The sequence below is a fragment of the Schistocerca americana genome, chromosome 5, assembly GCF_021461395.2.
Source record: "Schistocerca americana isolate TAMUIC-IGC-003095 chromosome 5, iqSchAmer2.1, whole genome shotgun sequence".
Lineage (NCBI taxonomy): Eukaryota > Metazoa > Arthropoda > Insecta > Orthoptera > Acrididae > Schistocerca > Schistocerca americana.
In genome coordinates, this window is record NC_060123.1 from 474562203 (window position 1) to 474576344 (window position 14142).

Sequence of the window (14142 nt, forward strand, 5' to 3'; positions counted from 1 at the left end):
TTACCTGATGAAAGGAGAAAATATCAAAATGTAGTAAATGAAGCAGGTGAAAAGGAATACAAAGGTCTAAAAAATGAGATCGACAGAAGTGCAAAATGGCTAAGCAGGCATGGCTAGAGGACAAATATACGGACGCAGAAGCATGTATCACTAGTGTAAGATAGATACTGCCTACAGGAAAATTAAAGGGACTTTTGGAGAAAAGAGAACCACGTGTATGAATATCCAGAGCTCAAATCGAAAACCAGTATCAACCAAAGACGGGTAAGCAGAAAGCTGGAAGGAGTATATAGAGAGTCTATAGAAGGGAGATGTATTTGAGGGCAACATTGTGGGAATGGAAGAGAACGTAGATGAAGATGAAATGGGAGATATGAAACTGCGTGAAGAATTTGACAGAGCACTGAAAGACCTCATTCGAAACAAGTCCCCGGGAGTAGACAAGATTCTATTAGAACTACTGATAGTCTTGGGTGAGACAGCCATGACAAAACTCTTCCATTTGGTGAGCAAGATGTATGAGACATGCTAAATACGCTCAGCCTTTAAGAAGGAATTCCAATCGAAAACAGAGCAGGTGTTTGCAGGTGTGAAAATTACCGAACAATCAGTTTAATAAGTCACGGTTGCAAAATACTAACACGAATTTTTTACAGAAGAATGGAAAAACCGGTAGAGGCCAACCTCAGGGAAGAACAGTTTGTATTCCGTTGAAATGTTGGAACATGTGAGACAGTACTGACCCTACGATTTATCTTAGAAGATAGGTTAAGGAAAGGCAAACCTACGTTTCTAGCATTTGTAGACTTAGAGAAAGCTTTAGGCAATGTTGACAGTAATACTCTGTTTCAAAATCTGAAGGTGGCAGGGGTAAAATACAGGGAGCAAAAGGCTATTTCCAATTTTTACAGAAGCCAAATGGTAGTTACAAGAATCGAAGGGCACGAAAGGGAAGCATAGATTGAGTAGGGAGTGAGACAGCGTTGTATCCCATCCTAGATGTTATACAATCTGTATATTAAGCAAGCAGTAAACGAAACAAAAGAAAAATTTAGAGTAGGAATTAAAATCCATGGAGAAGAAATGAAAACTTTGACGTTCGCCGATGACATTGTAATTGTGTCAGGGACAGTTGAACGGAGTGGGCAGTGACTTCAAAGGAGGATATAAGACGAACATCGAGAAAAGCAAAACGAGGATAATGGAATATAGCCGAATTAAACCAGCTGGTGGAAAAGAGACACTTGAACTAGAAAACAAGTTTTGCTGTTTGGGAAGCAAAGTAACTGATCATGATCGGAGAGGATATAAAATGTAGGCTGGTTATGACCAGGTAAGCGTTTGTGAAGAAAAGAGATTTGTTAACATCTAGTTAGATTTAAGCGTCAGGACGTCCTTTCTGAAAGTATTTGTATGGATTGTAAATATATATATAGAAGTGAAACATGGGCAATAATTAGTTTGGACAAGAAGAGAATAGAAGCTTTCTAAACGTGGTGCTGCAGAAGAGTGCTGAAGATTAGATGGGTAGATACGTAACTAATGAGGAGGTACTGAACAGAACTGAGTGGAAGAGGAATTTGTGGCACAACTTGACTAGAGGAAGGGATCGGTTGGTAGGACACCAATTAAGTACTAGAGGGAAGCGTGGAGGGTAAAAATCGTAGAGGGACACCAAGAGATGAATACACTAAGCAGATTCAGAAGGATGTAGGTTGCAGTAGTTACTCGAAGATGAAAAGGCTTACACAGGATAGAGCTGCATGGAAAGCTGCATAAAACTAGTCTCTGAACTGAAGACCACCACAACAACAACAACAACAACTTATTTTTGGTAGCTGTTGGTCATGGCTTTGAGATAAGCATTAGTATCAATTACTCGTATTAATGAAGTAATCTGCTTAAAAAGTAGTGCAGGATTATTCTTAGAAAATAAAAATTACCTTAACTCATGGCACAGTATCAACATCAGAGTTGCGGATCAACGTCAGAGACGGGACGAATGGCCCGCAACGCTGTAGTGCAAGCCTACGTTCTTTCACAGTGTTGCCAGCCTCACTTGCTATGGCCGCCTGCAAGCCAGTGGCTACAGGTTAAAGCGCCGGACTCAGCAAAACTGAACTGCCAGCGACACCTCTGTTGTTCAACGCTCATTCCCACACAGATATAGATTTATATTAATTCCGTAAGTTGTGAGTGCTCCGAAGAATGATTTAGTTACATCAGACATAAATACTGTGGTGACAAAAGTCATCACATACCTCCTAACATCGTGTTGGGCCTCTTATTTCCCGGCATAATACAGCACTTCTAAGTGGCATGGAAACAAGAAGGCGTTGGAAGCTCCCTGTAGAAATACTGAGCAATGCTACTGCTATACACGTCCATAGTTGCCGGTGCACGCGTTTTTGCACGAACTAACCTTTCGATAAAGTCCCCTAAATGTTAAATGAAACTCATGTCGGGCTATCTGGGTGACTACATCGCTAGCTCGAATCATCCTGAATGTTCTTGAACCAATCGCGAACAGTTGTCGTCCTGTGACATGGTGCACTGAGATCCTTAAACATTCCATCGTTGCTTGCGAACATGAAGTCCATGAATGGCTGAAAATGGTCTTCAATAAGACGAACATAACCATATTCAGTCGATGATTGGTTCCTTTGGGCTGGAGGACCCAGTCGATTCCACGTAAACAAAGCCCAACCCTTTATGGAGCCGCAACCACCTTGCAAAGTGTGTTGTTGACGACTTCCGTCCATGGCGTCGTGGGATCTGGGCCACTCTCGGACCTTACCAACACCTCTTCTTACCGACTGAAATCGGGACTCTTCTGACCAGGCCACGTGTTTCCTATGACCCATCCAGGACCCAACTGATATGCTCAGGAGCCCAGGAGAGCCGCTGCAGGCATCGTCGTGCCGTCAACAAAGGCAATCGGTGCTGGTCGTCTGCTACCATAGCCCATTAACGCCAAATTTCACCCCACTGCCCTAACGGATATGTTCGTCCATCGTCCCAAATTGATTTCTACGATTATTTCCCGGAGTGTTGCTTGTCTGTTAGATCTAAGCGAACGCCGCTGCTCTCGGTTATTAAATAAAGGCCGTCGGCCATTATGTTATCCTTGGTGAGAGATAATCCCTGAAATTTGTGTTCCTCGGCATACTCTTGACGCTGTGGATCTAGGAATATCGAACTCCCTAAAGATTTCCGAAATGGAATGTCTCATGGGTCCAACTTCCATTACCATTCCGAATTCATAGTAGGTTAATTCCTGTCATCCAACCACAATCAAGCCGGAAACATTGAGTCACCTGAGTACAGATGACAGCTCCACCAATGCATTGCCTTTCTATGCAGACTGTACGCGATACTACCGTCGTTTCTGCATGTGCGTGTCGCTATCCCATGACTTTTGTCACTCAGTGTACAACGAACATGTGCAATAAACGAAAACTTTTCACAAGTGCCAGCTATGAAGAACGAAACTGAATGTGGAGATATACTATCATTACATGGTGTCTTATCCCTCTGACAAGGTCGGCCAGCGTCAACCAAGCGATGCGGTAAAGCATACCTACATACTCTCTTCACTCTTATCTGTGATAACAGAAAACTGGGAATGTTGAGGGTAAAGTAAAGTATCCGATACGCTACTCTGCACCATACAGAGCATACTGGTGGCAGGTACTCAATGCTTCACCACATAAAATCTAGTGTCCCTGTACCACGGGTCGAAGCTGATAACTTTTGTTGAACGTAAATTTTCAGTTTTCGCATGATCGAATTTATCTTGAATGTGTATGTAGAGCCGGCCAGTGTCGCGGAGTGGTTCTGGGCGCTTCAGTTTGGAACCTCGCTACCGCTACGGTCGCAGGTTCGAATCCTGCCTCGGGCATGGATGTGTGTGATGTCCTCAGGTTAGTTAGGTTTAAGTAGTTCTAAGTTCTAGGGGACTGATGACCTCAGATGTTAAGTCCCATAGTGCTCAGAGCCATTTGATTTTTTTTTTTTTGTGTGTGTAGAAAATGATTTATTCATTGCAAGTATGGCTGCTAAATATTAACTGCCATGTTAAGTAAGATTCGTGAATGGTACGCAAGGAAAGATTGTGGAAGGCATGTACGAAACGCTACGCAAGAGAATTTTATATGGTACAACACTGGTGTAGATATTTCAAAGCTGTAAAGAGGACTATGCACTATTTTATATCTATTTGGGGCTCACTATAGAAATACAGGGTGTATTAAAAGAACAATCCGATTTGGCTAGTCTATATTTCTGAAACTAATAAACATGTACACTGAATTTTGTTTTTTGATGAACGGGAAACTCAAAAAGGTTCTTTCGTACCTTTTCATCGGCGTTCAGTATGACTCTTTTGAGATTCACGGCATATGTTGAAATGGTTCAAATGGCTCTGAGCACCACGGGACTTAACTTCTGAGGTCATCAGTCCCCTAGAACTTAGAACTACTTAAACCTAACTAACCTAAGGACATCACACACATCCATGCCCGAGGCAGGATTCGAACCTGCGACCGTAGCGGTCACGCGGTTCCAGGATGTAGCGCCTAGAACCGCTGGGCCACCCGAGGCCGGCCCCCCGGCATATGTCAAGGTGGTATTCATAGATATTCATATTGTTCGCAAATTGCAGCGAGCGTGTCTTGAGTTACAGCTACCACTGCTGCTGTTAAGCGATATCTCAGTTCATTCATTGTTGTTGGTAACAGAGGCACACAAACTGAGTCTTTTATAAACCTCCACAAGAAAAAATCACGAACTGTCAGGTTTGCTGACCTTGGAGGCCAGTAATGTAAGGCTAAATCGTTTGGTCCACCGCGACCGATCCGTAGTCGTTCGAAGCAGTCTCCAACTGCGGGGAAAGAAAGTTCTCACGCATATCGAGACATGTGCTTCCTGTAGCAGGGTTCGTGACAAAGAAGAATGGACCACACACCTTTTCCCAAGAAACTGCGCAAAACACATCAAGTCGTTGTTCCGTACCCGTGTTCTCACATTATGATGGTTGTTCTTTCATTTAAATAGAATGTTGCCTCGTCACTAAACACTAAGCGTGGAAGAACACTGTCATTCTCCATATTTCCAAGAACGAAATTACAGAACACCACACGTTGTTATTTGTCGACTTCACGTAGAGCTTGCAGTAGATGAACTTTGTATCATTTCGTGTGTAATCGTCGACGCAACACACGCCAGACGGACATCGGGAGCATGTTCCGCTGCTGAGCTGCACGGCGGACGGATTTCTGCGAACTCCTTGTTAAACTATGACAGTTGCGTTCGACGTCTTTGTCAGATACTCCGCGACGGCCAGGCGATTTGCCTTTAGACAAACAACCTGTTTCTCGGAATTGCTCATGCCATCGTCTAACGCTCTGTGCTTGTACGAGTATCCACGCCATACCTGGTCACGCTGAACAGCTATTACTTACCCGCACTGCGCAAAACGTAGAACACAAAAGGCTTTCTGTTGTCCAGACACCATTTTTCCTAGAAATAAATTGGGCGCATACTGTTGCTACCTAACGGGAACGATGTGAAACTCGAAAATTTGCTCTTACCAACAATACGTTGTTCACGCACATATCTCAAATAACATAATAGTTATGATTTTTTTAAAAAAAACGGATGATTCTTTTTGATACACTGAACATGCGATCTAGAAATAAATGCCCGGTCTTCTTGACTTAAAACGAGGTAGGACACGCTGATTTAATGTCGTCTAGAAGAAATGGTTAAATTACCCCTAGCTCATTCTTATTCAGATATTCAGTGGTTCTACTAAATCATTTTAGAAGAAAAGCAAGGTTTTCATTCAACAAGACCATAACCTGTATACCACTCTAACCTGCACCAAATCAGTTTTTATTTTGCTCCAATTAACTTCGTCGTCGGCAGAATGTTGTGCTCTAAGATTAGTTGTCTGTCTTCCTAGAGACACCATACATTCCTTCACCGAGAAAAACCGAACAAGAACCGACTACTACTGCAGAAGGACATGTGAGCATGTAGGTAACCTTCCTGCTGAAATGCCATATAGACAGAACAATATACAGCAAGGGTAATAAGCAACATGCTGTTGTAATTGGTCGAGATTCTGAGGGTACGCTAACGATACATTTTGTCAATAAAAAATGTTATTATGCTATCGATTACAGCTGGAGCAGAATACCTCCCATTACTATTTTTAGCAGTCGAAAGTTTTGCAAAACATTGTTCATGAATGTTTGGGAAACTTTGCGATGAGAAATTGCTCAGATGAAAATGTATGTCGCCTTACACATTATTTTATTAAGACTGTTAATTTTTTTTTTCTCGAATCAATGCAGTTACAATACCGAAATGAAATCTATAAATCGCAAAGCTAGTGTAACATGCCGTAAAAGCTTTTGTAATCAATCTACTGTTGTTCAGCTGCCCAAGCACTTTTCAGTAGTTACAGTATTTCGAAGAACGAAGCATTATTACCCACCGCACAAAGAACAATTTGAGGGGGGGGGGGGAGAGCTACACATGCAGAAATTCATTTTACGAAAATATTACAGCTGCGACTAATTTATTTCAGCACACGTATGTATTTTCAGAAATGCAAAACGGAGAAACAAAGGTGAATTTTACTGCATGTTCCTGATCTTGTTCCGCAGGGAATCTGATGGTGATTGTGGTGGTAACCATGTCACGGCGGCTGCGGTCCGTTACCAACTTCCTGCTTGCCAACCTCGCCTTTGCTGATCTGTGCGTCGGCATCTTCTGCGTCTTCCAGAACCTCTACATACACCTCGCCACCACGTACGTATCCTGGGCAACTCGCTGTTGTTTTCACTGAACATCAGATAATATACGAGGGTTGGAACTTTAATAGTGGCAACTATTTATTTACAGCTCGTACAAAATATATACGTGTTTCAAAGTTTTACTGACCTTCAGAGTAGCCACCAGCATTGTATATAACCCGTTGCCAGCAATACCAGGTTTTTTGTGTCAGGTAATGGGCGAGTTGTGGCGCCCTGGAAATATTCTAAGTTCAGAGTTGGCGCCCACCGCTCGGGCCGCTTGGTGCCTCACAACGGCAGGAGCACGTGGTCCATCGAGCACGTGGCTGGGAATTCCTTGGTGACGCTGTGCGCCGAGAGGGCCAAAGATAACGGACTTTGGGAAACCTTAATGGCAGACATTTTGCAGTTCGTCTAGAAATTAGTAGTAGCCAGATGAATGATGATACCTCAAAAAGAAACATGTACATTACCATTATTTGCACGACGATTCTGATGGTGTATTCAGATTTTCAATACACCCACGAAAGGCAAAGGTCCCGAGTTCGAGTCTCGGTCCGGCACACAGTTTTAATCTGCCAGGAAGTTTCAGATTTTCAGTATCTTTATTAGTTTAAAGTTTACTGTCTGCAGGTAAATTATACAAGTAGCACCCAGCAACGAATTTCCTAAATTTAAACACTTCATCCGATTTCGTCGATCGACGTGTCTTTGGAAAGCTATTAGTGTAAACCTAAACTGGTATAAATTACAGGCATGTAACTTGAATAGTACATGAGTCAATGGAGGTCAAAGTGGCCCATCACTATCGATCGCGTCAGGCCATAAGTACTCCACAGTTACACGAAAAAACGGTAGCAGCATGCTTATAAATATATTTATTCATCTATGTCTTTGTTTATATCCGATATATACTATTCATGAAGAAATTGGCTAAATATTTACTGTGTTTTAGGAAGCACAGAGACATTAGGATACTGGCCTACCGTTTGTTCTATTCCTTTGATATATGTATATTTAATTTGTTTATGTATCTAATAATGTGTGTGAGAGCGTGTTTATGGTCCAGCCGTAGGAATATTTATTTAATTTGAAGTTATTTAACTGTAAATCCAGTATTTCGAATGTGTTCCATTATCTTTGTGTGGCTGCGTTGGTTTGAAGACATGGCGCGAGTGCTCTAGCCTATCACAGAGATCGTGAATGGGGAGACTGGATAGAAGCGAGTTCGGGAGAAGGGGTCTCGGAACAGTGCGGCGCGAGAGATTGCGCACAGTACACGTGGAGTGCTGGACGTGAAGGCGCGACGTACGGTCACGGGAAAGACTTGGAGTGGAGTAGTTTGTGCGTGTTCGCGAGAAATAGAAATACTTCCGAGTGCCAACTTGTGTTCTTGTGAGATTTCCGTGGCTTCAACAGCGAAGACGCAGTGTGCGTTTAGAAGTGAATATCTCGCGAGCTATGTGGTTGTTCATAACTAATTACGTGCGGTGGGAATCAATTGTTTCCCTGTTATTCAACTTATGTTTTATTTAATTGCTGGACCATCGACACCAATAAGCGCTCTGCAGAAATATACCGCATTCTCAAAAGTATTTCTGCTATCGTATTCATCATTTAAAGTCATTAAGATTGTACCTGCAGATTTTATTTAATTGCAATCTTTCATTTATTAACTTATATGTTACATTCATAATTCTCAATTGCCGAGTGATAGAAACCTTCGGCCATTCGATTCATGTGTGTATTCTTATCGTATACTGTAGACTCAGCAGTATTTGGCCTGTAAATCGGCAACTAAGTATCCCAGCCCCTAGAGAACGAAACCACCCAAAGCTTTTAATATTTCAGTTCTGAGTCAGAGGGGGCGTAGTTGAGGGCCACGCCATCACATCTTTCATCATTTTATTTTAAAATCCCGCAGTTGACAGTTCAAGCGGCGTGGTCTATTGCCCGACGAATTTGTAGCAGTTCTGAGGCCAATGCCGTGAAGTGTTTCCTTCAATTTAGAATTTGCGTTGAACTTAGAAGGGTTTAAGTCAGGGGAGTACAGTAGGTGGGATAGCACTTACCAGTCCAATCAGTCAAACAAATCAGAAACAGAAGGCACTGTACGTGCTTGAGCATTGTCCTGCAAAATGATGGTCAGCTCGTGCGGTAGGTGTCATCACTTCTGTCTCTATGCTATCCATTTTTGGAACACAACCTACCACCAGCTTAGAGACAGACCTGATGACACTTTCAGCAGGACCTGACCATCATTTTGCAGGACAATGCTCAAACAAGTACAGTGCAAGCTGATTTATTTGACTGCTAAGTGTTATACCACCTACTGCACTCCCCTGACTTAAGACCTCGTGAGTTCAATTCGATTTCTAAACTGAAAGAAACACTTCACGGCACTCGCTTCAGAACTGCTACAAATTTGTCGGGCAATAGACCGCGCCGCTCGAAATGTCAACACAACTGGTACTGCTAATTGCATCCTACGACTTCCACATCGCTGGCAACGGGTTATACACAATGCTGGTGGCTACTCTGAAGGTCAGTAAAACTTTGAAACACACATCTATTTTGTACGAGCTGTAAATAAACAGTTGCAGCTATTTAAGTTCCAATCCTCGTATAAAATTAAAAAGTAACCGAAAGATCTCTATTGCTGTTGTTATTCAGATTGCCACCATTTACGTAATTACTGGTTGAGTAGCCGCGTTCCGGTGTATGAATGTTTATTCCAGTCCATTTCCTCGATACCCCTCTCTCGTCTGTCTCTTCGTCCCCCCTCTCTCTGTCCACCTCCTCTGACCTCAGTCTGTTCATTTCCTGGGCCCTACTCTGTGTCAACCTGCTCCTGCCGCATCCGCCCGACTGCTCATTACTTCTATATCTTATCCACCCCTCTAATTCCACCCACTCCTCGCCATTCTCTCTCCTCCTCAGTCCTTTAAGTATACCTGCTCCTCCTCTGTCTTCATCTCCTCCTCTCCCCTCTCCTTGTCCATCTCCAATTCCACCTCTCACTGTGCATCTCCACTTATGCCTTCTCACTGTACATATTTTTCTCCCCTCTCTCTCTGTCCACTCGCTCCACCCCTCACATTCTGCCCATTTCCTCCTATTTGCTTACAATAACTATATTTTTTCATCCCTTTCCTGCCCTTCTCTTTCCTCGTCCGTTCCCTAATACACCTCTCTCCGTCCTTCTCAACCCCCCCCCCCTTCTATCAAATCCACAACCGCCCTCTGACGATCTCCACGTCCGTTTTCTGTCCAGCTCTCCCTCCCCCTCGCTCTGACGATCATCTCCTCTTCCCTATCGGCGTCCATCTTCCTCCCCTCTGTCCATCCTCTCCTCCACTACTCTTACCACATCACCACTACCTCTCCAATAAGAGATTGCTTGTTCGTATCCCTATAGTATTTTTTTGTACACACATCAAAAAAGTTTTGCATCACCCCGGTTCCCAGAACTTCTGAAGATAGCTGACTGTGGTTATTGTATCACAATGACTTCCTTCAGAATAGTGACATGGCTCGACTAGAGTGGCCAGCAAGTTCTCCACGCATGAACCCAATCGAACATGCCTGGTATTGATTGAAAAGGGCTGTTTATGGGCTACGCGACCCACCAACCACTCTGAGGGATCTACGCCTAGTCGCCGTTGAGGAATGGGACAATCTGGACCAACAGTGCCTTGATGAACTTGTGGATAGTATGCCACGACGAATACAGGCATGCATCAATGCAAGAGGACGTACTACTGAGTATTAGATGTACCGGTGTGTACAGCAATTTGGACCACCACCTCTGAAGATCTCACTGTATGGTGGTACAACATGCGATGTGTGGTTTTCATGGGTAATAAAAAGGGCGGAAATGATGCTTATGTTGATCTCTATTCCAATTCTCTGTACAGGTTCCGGAACTCTCGGAACTGAGGTGACGCAAAACATTTTTAATGTGTGTATTATTTTTAAAAGACGCTGTGAACATACAACTATAAGCAAAAGCATTATGACTCTCTGCTTAACGACGTGTTGGTCCGCCTTCGGGAAGCAAACAACAGCAATTCTGCATGGCATGTATGTGACAAATCACTCTTAGGTTTCCGGAGATACGTGGCACCAGCTGTCTAAACGCATCATGCAATTCCCAAAAAGTATGGGGTGATGGTGCGCACATTCCAAACTGGCACACGATAGCGTCCAGATTTCCATCGGTATCACATCAGGCTAACTTGGTTCACTCTCACGCTCCTCAAACCACTGTAGCACGGTTGTTGCATTGTGACAACGGATAGTTATCCTGCTGGAACCCGTCATGGCTGTCATGGAAGACATCGAGCATAAAGTTACAGCTGTGTATGATAGCTTTGAGTACTACCACAAGTCCCATGCTAGCCAAAACGAGTGTTCGCTATAGCATAAAACTCCCCAACCAACATAGTCCCTTTTTTGTGTCCTGATTCCTCCATAAGAGTTGGCCCTTGTGTTTTTCATGCAACCGATATATCTCTTGTTCCCCTATCGCGTATTATTGTTGTGACTTAGGCTTACACTTTTACACAGTATCGTCGTGTTACTGAGATTCACCAGAGTACCTTAGTAACGGGAGGAGGACAACGCAGCATTCCTCTGAGATTCAGAGAGGTTGAAAGACTGTTCAAATCCTATAATTTTTGCTGTTCTTTAACGTTTAGTAGCAGATTGTTCTACGGAAGCGAATGCGCAGTTCTCAGGAAGAACCTGCTCCTGAAACGGAACAGTATTTATGAGAGTTCAACATCTGTCTTGCCAGCGCAGACGTGTGGATATATGTCTGCCATGATTCAACACTGATCAAAGTTTTTAAGTTTCGTAACTTGGCGAATAGAAGAAATAAGCAACTAAATATGAAAAAAATACAGAATTGATACTGAGAACTTCAATAAACAATTTGAAAAATGTTCTCTGGGTTTCGCGGGTCAGGTTCATGCGCAAACTCCAGCTGTCGATGACTTTGTCATCATTGTCAGGAATTATCCGGAGCCCGTGTAGTACTTCTTTAGTTAGCCAAATTATCGCACGTAGCTTCCATATCCTACCAGAGATTACGAAACCATTTATGATGGTGGAACAGTGGTAGTGATGCTGAGTTTGTTAAACGGTGGATAAACAAAATATTGTACCGTATGAAATGGAAGACATCTGAAATCCTACAGCAGTATTTAACAAAAACAGCAAGATGACGGCTATGCGTAATCAGAAATAATAAACTGGTGTAGAAACTGTTCAACTGTTGTACTTTGTGGCATTATCAAAAACATGCATGCCTGAAACTCTCCACTATAGTGTACTATTTTTCATTGCACAAAAAAATTCGTGAACGGCCGCCTATCAGCGAACACCGTAAGCACGTCACTAAACTAAGTTAAACTCCTCCGACAAAGGGGAAACAGTTTTCTCAAACTTCAGCTCAATGCAAACAAGTTTTTTGCCTCTTTTTCCGAATGATAAGCTCCAAAGCATATGTCCTATTAAAATCTCGCCGCAAGAAAATAACTGCTTTTGGATAAGTAACATTAACTCTTTAGTTTGTCTCTGAAAGGTTTTCTAGTTTTTAATAAAGCTATCAGCATTAATCATAATTTCAAACATTTATTACATTTAGGCGACGGAATATAGGAAGAACTCACTGAGAAAATTACATGAGAAGCTGATAAGAACGATAGATGACATAAAAATTAACAAATAGAGGAATGGTCAAGGAGGAAATGACGTAACTAATTTGCTTTGCACTCACGGTTTGCAGATGAGCTGCAGTAGCAAAAGATTATTTCTCGTCGCTGTAATACAAGAAAACGTGACCCGGTGCTATTCATAGGTAACTTAAGGGCACATTTGCGGCATATTTCTCACAAAATTATTTTTTACCCTTTATTTTTAAGAAAAAACAAAAAAGAAACATTAAACTCACTTAAAGAGGTACCCACCGTAATGCCGCATTCCCAGCCATCTATATCGAGAATTTTTATTGGAAGTAACGTACATTTAAACTTGAAAAACAGGTTTCGCGTTCACTTAAGTTGCAATAAACTTGTTAATGAACGCCGTGGGCATAGCTGCGTAAATATTATCTGATACGGAGCAGATATTGAGTCAGAATGTAATTAAAGCATTCCATGTCCCTCTGCATCAACTGTACACAATCAGGAACAGGCAAAAAATTACCAGCCAAGTAGAGCTGTTCACAAAAGAAATGCGCGCACACACACACACACACACACACACACACACATATCTACATGCAGATACATTCTCATCAACACAGCTGTATTGGCAGAACCTATGCTACATCGTTCGAATCCAGTAAAACTATTTTTCTGGAAATAGTAGAAGACCCTACCGCCGCAGCATTTCACCATTTCTTTTTCTATTTTATTTATATGTCCGTTTAGCTTTGCAAAAATATTTACCCTTCAAAACAACCAAGGTGTTTAAAAAATTTAAATGGAGTTTTGTTACAAAGAAGTGCTTATATAGATTGGCAGGACTACATATTGAACGCTACTCTTTACGTTGGTGATAAGAAGAGGAATATGATTTCTCAAATGAGAAAAATCCTCTGATAGTTTTGTTCCTTGGGGCTTAATAATAAATTGGATGATGTGGTTTACTTAAACTTATTTTAGGTTACTGGCATAGTATTGCAATAATTACATATTAATACGAACCGGCACGAATGTGTAAAAAAGTTTCGAAAGAATCGAATTAGGTACCGGTTACTTCATCCATGAAGAAGATAACTCTTAGAATCATCGTTCGACAGGGTTTAGCGTACAGCTTGTTTATGTGAGAGGGTTTTACTAGCTAACATCAACACAAGATTTGCAGAATATATCTGCATATTACGTCACGGTTCTCTTACCAAGTATTCATTGACGCTCGAACACCTCCTGCGTCAAGCGTTACAAAAAATGCAGAGTTTGTCAGGGAAAGACTTTCTTGTAAAATTACAAAATAACGCGTTCCGAGCAATATCATGCAACCTATTCGGTCCGTCGACAGATGCCACACTCTAAAATTAAATACATTCATGCTTATATGTCGGCTACATGTCACCAGTCAAGATGACAAGAGTTCAAGCCTTAGGCAGTCGTACGATTTTTTTCGGTCATTTATCATTTCTTTTGCCTCTGTCAATGATTTTTTTTCTGCCAATAATACCAGTTTGCGCTTTGATTTGAATTGCACGCAAATAGGTACTTCTAGAACAGTCAGCGAAGGTAAGTTCTAAGTTCGGAAGAAGTAAAGAGAGATTTTCAGTGGGATACGACCTACGAAAGCAATGCGGTTGCGC

At 42.2% G+C, this 14142-nt stretch overlaps 1 protein-coding gene across 1 annotated transcript in view; it reads left to right on the forward strand.

Moving 5' to 3' along the window:
• LOC124616456 (trissin receptor) overlaps nt 1-14142 on the forward strand; it is a 158158-nt gene that overhangs the window by 34133 nt on the left and 109883 nt on the right. The window contains exon 2 of the mRNA XM_047144765.1: nt 6675-6819. Coding sequence (XP_047000721.1) covers nt 6675-6819 — 145 coding nt within the window. The remainder of the gene's footprint in view (nt 1-6674; nt 6820-14142) is intronic.